Here is a 13,879-nt window from a genome sequence, read left to right on the forward strand (position 1 = left end):
TTGCATCACTCCATGTAATTCTAATTCTTTGGAATAGTCATGAGCCTGCCAAAATTCAAGAGGAAATGAAAATGGACTCAATCTCTTGTGGGGAGTGGTTCTATAGAGCATGTAAGACCTAAAATATTGTTGTGGCCATCTTTGGAAAATACACTTTCCACATATTATATTTTGTTCTCATTATCAGAATTAAGATGCATGCCATCCCCTCAACAAAGCCCATTTGTTATGAGGAAAATCTAGTGGTTAAATGCACAGGTTATAGCCTAAGATAGCCATTCAATGTGTCTTTGATAATGAATGCATGAATCAATAGACCTGAATTCAATTCTAGCTCTATCAATTATTGACCTTAGGCAAGTGTCATTTTCTATAAGCCTCAGTTTACAATTCTGGGGGCAATAATTCTTACCATATAGTTTTGTTTGGGGGATTAAATCAGATAACATACCTAAAGTTTCATACAGTGCTTGGACCATAGTAAAGATTCAGTAAATTATTGCTTTTTTCTTTCTCATTCTAACAGATATTAGAAGGATATAGAGCTTAATTCTATCATTAAAAGCTCCTTGTTCCTCATTTTGGCAGTCACAGTGTTCTGACTGTGAAAGAGGTATCTCAGAGGCCCTAATTTTGTGTTACTTCTCCTTTGATGCCAGAATTCCCTACAAATCACTGACAGGCTCAGTCTGGGCAGCTCCATCAGCAGGGAGCTCTTTAAATTCTGATGCATTTGATCTCACTACATGAGGTTTGATTGGGGTGGTCCTTCTCTATGTTAAGTTATATCTCTCTCCCTCCCCGGACTGCCAAATATCTTCAAGAGGAAATAACACCAGTTTCTTTTCTTCATAAAATTTCATTGGAACAAGGATTATCGCTTCTATCTACTCTTCTCCAGTCCAAACATGTCTGATTCCTAAAGTTCCCTTGGAATTCCAAATGCAATGGATTCAGAAGGTATGAGAAGTAGAAGCAGAATCTGAAAGTCAGGAGTAGGAATAAAGGAGGTAGAAGAGGAACTGTAGCAGTGGCTGTTGGTGCCCTACTTATGCCTCCTTGGTGCTTGCTTTATTTTACAGCACCAATAGCTTTCCAAGGAAAGTCCTTATGACTGTCTGCTGAGTGCTTTGCTCTCGTCCTGGCAGCAAACTCAAAGCACAAGAGAGTTAATTTCTCTGGAGCAGCCCTCAACCAATAATAGATAAGAGTTGGTTGATTAATACCCACATCTGACGCATGTTCTGTTCCAATGCTGTCTAGTAGAAACATAATGTGAGCCTCAAATGTGAGCCTCATGTATAATTTTGAACAAAGTGAAAGGAAGAACGTAAAACTAACTTTAACAATATTTTGTATAACACAATAATCCAAAATATTATCATTTCAATGTATAATCAATATAAAAATAGTCAGATATTTTACATTCTTTTTTTTTCATACTAAGACTTTGAAATTGGTATGTGTTTTACATACACATCTGAATTCAAACTAGCCACATTTCAACTACTTGTTGGCCATATGTGGCTAGTGGCTACAGTATTGGACAATATTGTTCAGAGGTCCCCAGTAGAACTGAGTCTTGGTTGCCCACAGTGGAATGTACTCATGAACACACCCAGTATTGTCTGCTTTCCTTTTCCTGTCTTTCTTCCCTATTCCTCTTGTGACACTTGCTAAAATCATCTCTCAAATTAACTGCTTAAAACTCAAACCCTTCTATGTTTGCTTCTGAGAGAATATGACCTAAGACAAGGACTTGGCTTGCCTTTTATAAAACATAGAGCTCAAGGTAAAATTTAGATTAAAATTTCAATTCCTATATCCATGTAGAATGTCTTATTGTAAAAAAGAGCCATATGTTTAAAAAAGACTTTAAATTGTCACTCTGTCTTGAATTAACTTTCGTGAATTTAATCTTGCCGTTCTCATTTATCTTGCTCACATGAAATGTCCTTGGAGTATCTTTTAGCTACGAGGGATACTGCCCTTTCAAGCACCCAGTATAAGGGCCTTGTCTTGCCATGGATCATTTGCCTAAGTGCTATAAGTACACATTTCTAAACAGAGAGAGTTGGCTTCTCAATGAGATTTAGATAGCTATCCAAACCACTGAATGATTTTAAGGAAATCGTTATTAATGCTAATGGAGAGTCCACAAGTTTGGAGTCAGCGTTTGAGGTTTGGCGGCATTAATTGGATCATCATTTCTGATTTTAGTTCCACCAGGTTTCCTGGGAGTTTGGTCTCCAGCAGCTACATGCAGCTGTTCAAGTCATATTCAATGGCCCAAGGATGCTAAGCCACTCGGGCAGAATGGGCTTGGGAGCTACTCCCAATTTCCTGATACCTGAGTGCTGAAATCATGGAGGATTTTTGTGCTGAATGGTTCCAGCTGGCCTCACCAGACATTGGTGTGCATGATGGCTTCACTCAGATCTCACACTTAAGCATGTCAGTCTCGAAGATGAGTCTGAACCAGTCTCCCAAGGCCTTTAACTGCTGTCTTTCCCCTGCCCTGCATCAATTCTCCTTCTCATTCAAATAGAAAAGCTGGAGGGATTTTTACAAATGCAACTGACACTAATGAAGGGCTACTTGAGTGAATCAACTGGCCAAGACATGCTAGTGAATGATAGTGAATAACAACTTGAATACCTAAACCCACTGGGGTGCTTGTAAATGAACTCTCTGGGTAAGGACAGCCCCAGTGTGAAGAGTTTGCAGATTTCTATGGTATAAACACAAATACCATGATCTTTTTCAAGCTTCCAAAGCGTGAGGTCAATGAATAGGAGAGCTGGGGAGAGATGGTACAATTAGCTGGTGTGAGCTGGCTCAAGTCAACCACAGCACAGCTCTGCTGAGCCAGAGTTTAATTGGGCATGTACTTTGTGCCAATAACGTGACATGCATGAACTCATTTAATACACACAGCAATTCTACAAGGCAGGAACTGTTATTATTGAGGCTTAAAAGGGATTAGTTCCTTGCTTAAATAGCAGAACCAGAATTTGAATCCGAGTTTGCCTGACCCCAAAGTTCATGTCCTTTACTTTCTTGCTCCTGTCTCCAGACTTTTATAGTAAGTAGAGGCAGGAGCATTTCAGATGGTATCAGACATGGTCATCTGCAAGGGGAGCTTCTACTCCCATGGGAGGTAGAAGAAGCAGACTGGCTTAAATGCCAAGAATTCCGTGTAAGTCCTTTAATCATCTTCCTTAATCCTTAATTCCTTAATGGCAAATGTCTTCCCATGTCCTTTCATTTCCATGACTGCACTGTTGAAATTAGCCCCAGTCTGAGTCAGCAGGGACGGAAAATTATCAACCACCTATGGAAACTCAACCACATCACAGCTGGATGTACAGTTCAGTCCCTCAGGGGACAAAGCCATGCTCCTGGCAAATCTCCAGGTTTCTACCCTCTGCCAGACATAGGGCAAGCTAAAAAACATGATACATTGTCAAGGAGAAGCATGGGGGTGCTTTTGAAGACAAGCAGAAGCAACTCTCTTCTTCACTCCCCCAGGCCAAGAGGGAAAGTTGTTCCTCCCAAGCCACAAGTAGAAACCTGGACACAGAGGCCTTATGTATCTGTGACTTTCATTTGCATGCCCCAGAACACTTTACCCATGGTGTCATGAGATGATACAATACTGTTTCATATAACATGTTTCATGATCATATTCAACATGTATGCATGCCCAGTGACCCAAGGAGTGCTCTACAACTTTTTCAAAAATAAAATATTAGTACTTTGGGTGGGGGGTGCTTAGATATTTCAAAATGTAGCACATGGATGTCTTTTTAAATAGTACCCACTGCCCAGGAATTCCTATTCTGGTGGGAAATGAAGACCTAGAAATGTAACTCACAAAAATGCAAAAAGTGATTGGAGAAATGCTGGTTTGGAGTTGAATTTCCAGCATTGGAAACTCTCTTCTTGCTCCCAGTTGCAGACGACACATTGCAGTGACATAGAAGGGTTAGATTTTTCTCCCAGTGAGGTTGCAAATGTCTCTTTGCCCATTGTATGAATCCCTTTGAGCCTAGTATTTGCACTCGGTGAGCTGCTCCAAGCATCTCATTTCTGTTTTTGCTGAACCCATTCCAAGGGTCAACATCCATCTTGCACCTGGTGACAGAAGTTTGGGGGAGTTGCTAATGTAGTCATTGGCAAATTTTTTCACCCTGGCTGTGGTAATAACCTTAGATGTGACTGACTTGCAACCACAGAAAACCTAGCCTAGTGCCCAAAGCTTTGCAGTTTATAATGCCAAAGTTTTTAATAGCACATCTATCAAATGTGGGGGTTTTTTTGTTCTGTTCCTTTTTTAATAAATGGGAAATGAGAAATGAATCGCCATAGCTCTGTAATGTAATTTTAGAATCCTGGCATGAAGGCGACAGCTGCTAAGAGAGAATTAGGCAGGGTCCCCATTATATCTTGGCCTTAAAGAAAGGCCTGGGGAAGTGAAAATAAAATCGAATTTGAAATGAAATTCTCAAGGCACTGCTACGCACCAGGGATACGAGAGGGATTAGGAAAGACAAGTGCCCTTTTCTCATGGAATTTACATTCTTGGGGATGAGATGAGGAAGGAGACATACGGTAAAGGGATACACCAGAGAGCGAGATAATTTCAGATACAAGTGATGCATTTGAGAGAGATTTCCTTTGTGAGCCTTTAGATTAAGCAGTCAGGGAAGGCCTTGTAGGGAGCTGAATTTGAACTGAGATTCAAAGCGCAAGAAGGGAGCAGACCTATGAATATGTGTGTTGGAGGAGTGGGGGTGAGAATAGCAGGTGCAAAGGTCCTGAGGCAGGAACCAGCCTAGCAGTGATTGAGGAACACAAAGGGAAAGGAAACTGACAAAGCTAGAGCCAAACACAAGTGGGAAGTGAGGCTAGTGTGGTAAGCAGGGCCCAAGTGATGTGCTGTGCCAGGCCTGGAATTGGATTTCGATCTTATTCTAAGCAATGGTTTTTAAACAGGCGAGCAATGTGATCTGGTTTATGTTTCAAAAGCTCACACTAGCTGCTGTGTCGAGGATAGAGTGCAGACAACAAAGAATAGAAGCGGGGAGATTAGAAGGCTAGGGGGTTATGAGATGCTGGTGCGGGCTACTCTGGTGATTCCAAAGGTTGAGCACGTTGATGAATATGAAATCTATTTTAGAATGGAGCAGAGAGGGCTGTGATAGGATTTGCGATTGCTTCAACTGGAAAAGTAAATGAAGAAAAATGTTGAGAATGACATCTCAGTTTGGGGTTTAAATTCCTGGGTAGATAGTGATACCATTCCTTGAGATGTGTAATACTGTGGAAAGAACAGGCTTATAAACAGCAAGTGTATGATTATATCTGACTTTAAATTTGAAATGCCTGATGAGGTCCTTTACAAAAAATTGAAAGGGCCTGATGGGAGTTGAGTGCAGGAAAGGAAATTATTAGTGCTCTGAAGTGTAGGGCATAGTTAAGTACCAGCCCCAAAGGGACAATGGGAAGGAGGTGGCTACGGGAGCCAAGAGACTTAGAGGGCCACGTGGAGAAGGCCAACCCTAGGGTCTGTAACCTTAGATTGAGGGATACAACCAGCTCATGAAAACCACCAGGTGCCTAGAAAGTAGATGCCCTGAGCTCCCCATTGGATACATCTAATAGGAAGCCGGAGAACCAGGGAGTTCATTGATGCAATCCAGAAAATTCAGCCTCCCAGAGCACAGTAGGGGTGGTGAAGGATGGAGAGTGGATCTAGAGAGGCAAACAGATATCCATTCCCAAATCCCAAACAAGATGCCCTGTAGGCTGTTGAAGACATAAGTCATGAGCTCAGAAAGAAGATCAGGACTAGATACATAAATTCACACCTAATGAAGTGTGCTATATCCAAATGAATAAACTCTGAGATATTTTCCTGACACTGTCTTCAGAACTTAATTTATTTGCCCCCATGGATAGACTTAGAGAGGCATTGAGGAAAAGAGGAAGCACAGTAATTTAAGTGGGAAATACAGAAGTTGTTTAGAATCTGGATTACTAAAAAACAGTTTGTTAAATAGAAGCAGGGTAATTTCTAGCCCCATTCCTTTCTCCATTCCTCTAGCCCTGCTTTCAGGACTGAGTAAGATGAAATTGCACCATGACAATTGTCAACTAATCTATGAAGATTGAAATCAAACACTCTTGGAGGAAAAAAAAGTTAACAGGGTTCCCTTATGGAGAATTTCTAAATTTATGAAAGCACATGTGTAAGATTTTACATTTGTGTGAATCACTAATGCTATCTACAAAAATGTTTTAGCTTAAGCCTTAAGTTTAAGTCTATGTAGATTGGAGAACCACAAGTCCTTGCCAGAATTTCGCTCAGCCATAATGACAGATGAATCTGCAATTAAGATTCAGCGTGTGTGTAGGTTTACTAAGAAGAAAACATTTTTAAATTTCAACATAATTTTGAACCCTACTGGTAAATATTTAAATGAGAATATTAAATCTTTGTGATTCCAGAGGGGTTAGAGCCAAAAGGCCTCTCTCCACCCCACAAGAAGAGCAAAGCAAAGAAGCCAGAATGTTCGAAAGACTCTAGCGAGGGTAAGTCCTGTCCCTCCTTCCTTTAGAAAATTATGCCATGAAAAGAAAATTATATTTAATTTTTAAATTATGTGTATAAACACACTCATGTTCAGATATTCCTAAGGGTTAAAATATCACAGAGAAATTATTTCATCCCTTTCTAATATGTTTGAAGATGAAGAATCAGATTCAAGTTTATTTTGTTAAGGTAAAACCCAAATTTTAAAAGTCCATTTTGTCAGTGTGATGTATTTTCCATGTCTGCAAAGCAAAAAACTGTAAGTAGTGCTTACCAGTTACATGTTCCAAAATTGTGTAAAAGTGAAGGTCAAGATTTGCATGTGATGACCAGCTTTGCAACTATTGGCTTATTGGGAAAAATGTTTTTCTGATAAATACCTTCTGAGTCTTTCCAGATTCAGACTTCAACAACGGATGCTGGAAATGGTTCCTGTCTTTAGCATTCTCTTTCATTTTCTAGGATCCTACATACCTTTGCATTTTTGCATTGAATGGGCAGGTCCCAATGGACTCAGTTTTATGAAGAAAGGACACGGTCTCTCTTTTACACACTGGTACAACATACAGTTCATTCAAATTTTCTTTTAAAATGTTGATGAGGTGTTCTTTTCATGTGAACCTCAAACCTAAGGGTAGTACAAACTTTTACACTTGATATTAGCCCAAAGGCAGAGAAGCGATAGAGTAGTACAAATTTTTTAAAGGGGGCATATTTACGCCTTGTCCTTCTTGCCTTGAGCCCCACCTCCTCCACTGAGAAATGAAGAGTGTAATAATACTGATGGTGTTGGGTTGGGTCTTGAGGGAAGAAGATGCCAAGATGGAAGCAGAAGTGCAAGATAAAGGTGAGAGAAATGGGCGATGGAGCAGGAGCAGCTGAAAGGGGAGAAGAAAAGGAGGCTTAGCTAGGAAGTGCCTCAGTCTGCAGTGCAGTCTGGAAGTCCAGAGGAGTCCTGCACTGGACGGGAATAGCTGGGCTCTAGGGTCTCGCTTTCCCATGCTCAGTCACTGGCTGCAAGTAGTTTTGGGGAGAAAGTGGCCGGCCTCAGCAGGAACACGGTGCCACGGGGGTCCTCAAAAGTGTGGCTGCTGGGCGCTGTCAGCTTATTTATCTCCTAGCAGCAGGTCTCACTTGAACTCTTGAGCTGCTCACGTGCAGGACTGCACAGTATCCCTGTGAGTGCTGGGGCTTCCGGTGCTAAGTAATAATGCTGCTTTTTCACCTTTCTGGGAATTTAGAACCAATCGAGAAGACAAAGCTGAAACAAAGGTGGAAATCAAAGCATTAGCTTGATTACTGATGTGGTTAGGCCAGAGCATCTGGCTGCCCTGCCCCCAAACAGACTTCCTAATCCTGGATTTCAGCTGTAAATGGGAAAGCTTTAATCACTGTTCCCTCACAGGCAAGTGCAGGAGTCCTCAGCTTCCTAGACCAAGGCTGCCCTGGTCAGCTTGTTATAGGACGAGCAGACCAGGAACACGCCTTCTCTGTAGGCAGGTGGGTCTGAGAGAGACACAAGATAGGACTGTTTCCTTCTCCCAGGCTTACTGTAAGTGAGGAGAGGTGTAGAAAGGCACAGAAGTAGATGTGATCCCTCCTCTAGACAAGGAGCGAAGGATGAACGTTTCCTACTGACAGTAAAGAACAGAAATAGCATGTGTACTGGCCTAGCACCGGCCTGGCCTTTGGCCAGTGATGGCTGTTATTATCAGTATCATAATCATGGCCATGGTAGGGTATGCACTGCCCTAATTCAGTGAAATGTGCTTGAAAGTTTAAAATTGTTCGGAGAAGAACACTTAGAACCAGGGAAAAGGCCAGCTGCAATAATTCACCCAAGATATTCAGCTTTGTTACTGCCTGGTGGGAGAGTAGCTGGGGCTTCCAAATCTCCTGTTGTAGTTCGGTCATTTTCTAGACCATCTCTTAAGGCCACACTTGGGTAATGAGCTGGGGCTTCCAAATCTCCTGTTGTAGTTCGGTCATTTTCTAGACCATCTCTTAAGGCCACACTTGGGTAATGAGCTGGGGCAAAGCAACACTCACCTTTCCCCTAGAGAAACTCTACCTCACCAAATGATTCCCACCACATCCATAACCTATGTCAAAAGCTGTTTTCCAGAGCCTGAGCCTGTTGTCATTTCTGAGCCTCACGTAACGGCTATTAAGCTGTAGCAGTTCTTCCACCTTTAATTAAAGAAGGGAATTCTTCCAAGTTACTCCTTCCAATGTGTGAAAACTTCATTTACTTCCTAAATCAATTGCTTTGTTTAAGAACATCATTCCCCAATCCTAATGACTCAATAATACAGCTTCACCTCCTATCATTATGTGGTCTAACAATCTGCTCTGAATCAAAAAGATGAAAATGTGGTAACTGGATTTGCTAGCAGGGACATTCTGTCTGTGGTGAAATGTGAATGTGAGGCACTCTCCGGAAACATGGGATTTGTGCATTTGTTCCTAAGAGGGCTTCAAAGACAAATAAAAAAAGTGAAAATGGCTGGGCAAGGAGTGAGAAAGGGAGCACCATCGGGCAGGCAGCGGTGGATGATTCCATGATGTGCTGTTGTGCTGAACCCCTCCCACCTTTAGTGGGGATGACACCAGGTTCGAGAGGCTGAGGAAGAGCCCCAGAGTCACTGAAAGAGACATGGGGTTTTCCTGGGGGCTTTCATACAGGAGAGAGAGCCTGGTGGCAGGAGCCTGGGCAGGAGGACCACAACCACTTATAAAAAACATGCAGCGACAACCTTTCCTTAACCCAAGACAAAGGGCCTCTATCCCTTGTACAACCTGAGTTCCACAGTATGGGCTGGGGGCTCAGATGTTCCCTGTAGATAAGAATCTCCAGGTTGCCACTCCTGGATTCTAGTTGAGACCTTCGAACCGCATGGAGATGCATCCACCACATGGTTCATTCTCAGGATATGCTTAAGTGATTGCTATCAGTTGGTTTACCACACATATGGCACTTATTACTTATCAATGTTTCTATTTTGACAAAATAACCTATGTCCCTGAATTCATGCATTGTACTCTTGCATGTGTTCTATTTCCCATTATGATACAAAGAGTTACAATCATTCTTTCCTAGTGGATATGCAAATGAAATCTGCTATCACTGGAAGAGGGGCAAGTTTTAATGCTGACCATTACTCTTCTCTCTAGATCTTCTTCCCAGCTTAGAGTTATCCATGTTTTTCTAGCTTGGTCATTTCATATTTTTTTAGAAAGAGAAGCTCCTGGTATTTTTATTTATAGATCACTCGGCTTAATGCCCCAACAATGGGCCCCATCTCTCTTCTCTCCTTCTTTAGGATTCCCTGGCCCATTTTCCACCCTCACAGGTACTACTGATGTCCTCCTTTTACCTGATAACACAGATTTTCAGAAAGGGTTACAGAAAACAAACTCACCTAGATTTTCCAGCATATATAGTCATAATAACTGTATTTAGATTCAGAAGAAAAATTTCAAGAACATATGGTCAAATTTTCTCATTCTACAGAATTTTTTAAAGTACAGACTGCAAATGCTTCGTTAACTTGCCCAAGTCCATGCAGTTTGTTAATGTCACAATCTCTTTTTTTTTTTTTTTTTTTTCTCTAGAAAAAAAACAGCTTCTGAAATCCTTTACTCTTTCTTTTTCCTGGAAATTAGAACAAATTTTTTGAAGGAAGAAATATTGTCAACATTATAACCTTGAGTTAAGCATTATTACTTTAGTAAACATCTTGCCGAGATATTGAACATCAAAATTAAAACTCAATTTCTAAATGTATTTATTTGCATTTTTATGCTGTGTACTTTTGAATATAGTGGTTTTATTATTTTAATTAAAATTTCATGAACCACTGTGTACTTTGGTTTCACATACACTCAACACCATACCAATAATGAAATTATTAGTAATTTCAAACTACTAATTGATTGGCTGTCATCTGCTATAAATGATAATGCTGTCTATGAACTAGCAAGGCATAGACAGAATTGTTTGGAAAAAAGTCTGGTTAGTACCAGTTGCATTAATTCTAACTCCCCATAATTTAGATCTTTTTTTTTTTCTTACAAAAAGTTGAAAGAATAGTATTGCAGAAAACTTAGCACCTTTAATAAAGCATACTTTTCTCACACTTCTTCCTTTGTCTTTCAGAAGTAAATGCTCTACAGGTTCCTTTAGTGAAAGTCTCTCAGGACTTATTTGCCTGAAAATGGTATTATTTTGCATTATTCTTTTAAGGCAGTGTTGGTGGGTAAAAATTTGAGGTTGATGGTTATTTTCTTGCAACATTTTGAAGTTGTTTTCCTGTAGTTGTTAAGGAATATTTCAGTTTGTTTTTTGCTTCTTTTAAGCTGATCTGTTTTTCCTTTCTGTCTGCTTTGACAATCTACTCATTATCTTTTGTGTTCCATAGTATCACTATGATGTGCCTAGGTATAGATTCATTTTTATGTATCCTCTCTTAGAATTTGCTGTACTTCTTAGATCTTGGAATGGGCATCTTTCATTAGTTCTGAAAAACTCTCACATACCACTTCACCAAATATCACTTCAATCTATTACTTTCTATTCTTTCTTTCTCTGTTCTTCATGACTTTTAATCCATATCACATTTTCGTCCTCTGTGTCTCTTCTCTCTATGATGCCTTCCAGTTAATTTTTTTCAAGTCTGTCATTTAACTTGCTAATTTTCTATCCAACTGTATTTAATCTGATGTTTAACTCTTCACTGAATTTTTAATTATAGTTTTCTTTTTTGATACATTTTATTTGGTTCCTTTTCAAATATATATGGACATTTTTTATTTAATTAACACATAAAATACCTTTAATAATCTGCATCATAAATTTTAATATCGCTAGTGTGTACAAGTCTGATTCTGCAGTTTATTGACTCTGCAAACTTATGCACTTGGTTATTTCCTTGCGTATTTTGCCTTTTTGATGATCATGTTCCTTGGATTTTTACTTATGGAAGATTTTTTGATGTTGCTTTAAGAGCTCATTTATTTACACTTGGTTTTCTAAGATACCTGAAGATACCACCTTAGCAGTACCTTAAAGTACATATTAGGCTTAGAGTTTTGTTTTTATTTTGTTGGCTAATGGTCCTTAAACCCATGTTAGTCCATGTATAGGATGAGGAAATCTCAACAGAGACCTTTTTCTTCCCTTTTTTTCCTCTGCGACAAATGCTAAAACTGACATAGGCAAATCTCCCACTATATTTACGACCCTAGCACGGGCCCCTCCATGCCTCACACGTGTGGCTCATTCAAATCCAAGCTCTAGCTATTGGTTCTCAAAGAGTGTTCTTGAATCTGCATCCATCAGCCTCACCTGGAAACTCACACCTATAATCCCAGCACTTTGGGAGCCCAAGGCGGGTAGATCACTTGAGGTCAGCAGTTCAAGACCATCCTGGCCAACATGGTGAAACCCTGTCTCTACTAAAAATACAAAAATTAGTTGGGCATGGTGGCACGTGCCTGTAATCCCAGTTATTCAGGAGGCTGAGGCACAAGAATTGCTTGAACCCAGGAGGCAGAGGTTGCAGTGAGCTGAGATTGAGCCACTGCACTCCCAGCCTGGGCAACAGAGCAAGACTCAGTCTAAAAAAAACCCAAAATTCTAGGTTCACATCCCAGACCTACTGAATCAGAAACCTGAAGTGGGGTGCAGTAATCTGTGTTCTCAAAAGCGCTTCATCTGAAGATGCACGCTCAAACTTGAGAACTGTTGTTCTTGAGTCTAGGTTACCTGGGGTTGGCACATGCCTCAAAGCAAATATTGATTTCAGTGCCTGCTTAGAACTCTTGATCCTGACACTTTTATCATTTCTGTTTCTAAGAATTTCCCTTACAAAAGCACCATCTCAGCCATGTATCCAAGAATTAGATAGATGCATACATATATATGTACATACATATAGATAGATAGCGCAAATACCTACAGATATATATATACGCACACACACATATAGGTATGTATATGTGTATACCTGTAAATGTATATATGTATACACATACCTTTATATGTGTGTGTATATATGTATAGATGTGTAGGTATATGCTATCTATTGTATGTATGTATATATACATACACTTGTGTATGCATGTATGTATATACATGCATATACGTGTGTGTGCATATATATCTGTAGGTATGTGCTATCTATATGTATGTATATATGTATGTAGGCACATACATATGGGTGTGTATATATCTGTAGGTATGTGCTATTTATATGTATACATCTATTTACTTATGTAATCACACAGACATATATGTGTATATGTGTGTATATATACACACATGTGTATATATGTAGCTCTACATACATATACATATATACACATATGTGTATACATATATACACATATACATATATCTATACACATACATATATTTCTAATACATAGCCTGGAAAGATACATATCAAGTTGACCTCAGAAATTATCTTGGAGGAGTGAAGAAGGAGCACAGTTGGGTTTTGGAGAGTTTAATATTCAACTTTCTAAATGTATGTGTAATTGAATATGCACACACACATATAATGAATTATTTTATAAAACAAACACATATTTTCATTAAAAAAGAACTAAATGGACTATATGCTGCTAAGTTCAGTAGCATGTTTCAAACAGTAATTTTCTCCATACCTAAGTCTCCAAAGCCTTCAGTGGCTTTTGTTCACAAATATCACTTTCCATCATATTTTTACAGAAAGCACTAGCACTTTGACTCTCGCTCCACAATTGCCTTTACATAGAATATTCAATAAGCACCCGTGGGATGCCCATTCCTCAGGAAACTGAACCCTTGCAATCCTAAATCAAGCAAACCTATATTGCACTTTAAAATAATAATGATGTCTTTTGTCAGATGAAATTATATGTGGAAACATTTTGGAAACTAGAAAGCACTATGCCAGTTTGAGGGATCTAATGATAATATTAAAGTTATTATTATTGTTATTTTACTAAAATAAATTCTTCTGAATACATGAGCCATTTATGGAACGTAGCTTATATTTCCTGAGAGGCAGAATTTTCTTTCTGCCCCATTATTTTCTATGCATATTAAAGTATCGTGTGACATGCTGTTTTGTGAGTGGCTGGACAGAAGGGACATTCTATCTTTCAGAATGCCATGCAGCAGTTCATGCATTATATTCATAAGCATGATTTTTAATTTAATTTTTTTGACAAGTGCAGCGAAGGGTAAAATCAGGCAGTCATAATTTTGACTTTGCCATCACTCAAATGAGCTTA

General features: G+C 39.5%; 1 protein-coding gene and 1 long non-coding RNA gene across 10 annotated transcripts in view; one reads left to right on the forward strand and one right to left on the reverse strand.

Moving 5' to 3' along the window:
• Positions 1 to 13,879, forward strand: part of MACROD2 (mono-ADP ribosylhydrolase 2) — a 2,111,745-nt gene that overhangs the window by 1,949,182 nt on the left and 148,684 nt on the right. For 7 of the 9 annotated variants that reach the window (XM_050745635.1, XM_050745636.1, XM_050745641.1 and 4 more), the window contains one exon: positions 6,514 to 6,597. The exons of the other annotated variants lie outside the window; for them this stretch is intronic. In XM_050745635.1, the coding sequence (XP_050601592.1) occupies positions 6,514 to 6,597 (84 nt within the window). The remainder of the gene's footprint in view (positions 1 to 6,513; positions 6,598 to 13,879) is intronic. 9 annotated transcript variants of the gene reach the window in all.
• LOC126929390 (uncharacterized) overlaps positions 5,916 to 13,879 on the reverse strand; it is a 30,361-nt gene continuing 22,397 nt past the window's right edge. Inside the window, exon 2 of the long non-coding RNA XR_007717166.1 lies at positions 5,916 to 7,859. This is a non-coding gene — a long non-coding RNA (uncharacterized LOC126929390). The remainder of the gene's footprint in view (positions 7,860 to 13,879) is intronic.

The sequence above is a fragment of the Macaca thibetana genome, chromosome 10, assembly GCF_024542745.1.
Source record: "Macaca thibetana thibetana isolate TM-01 chromosome 10, ASM2454274v1, whole genome shotgun sequence".
NCBI classification, from domain to species: domain Eukaryota; kingdom Metazoa; phylum Chordata; class Mammalia; order Primates; family Cercopithecidae; genus Macaca; species Macaca thibetana.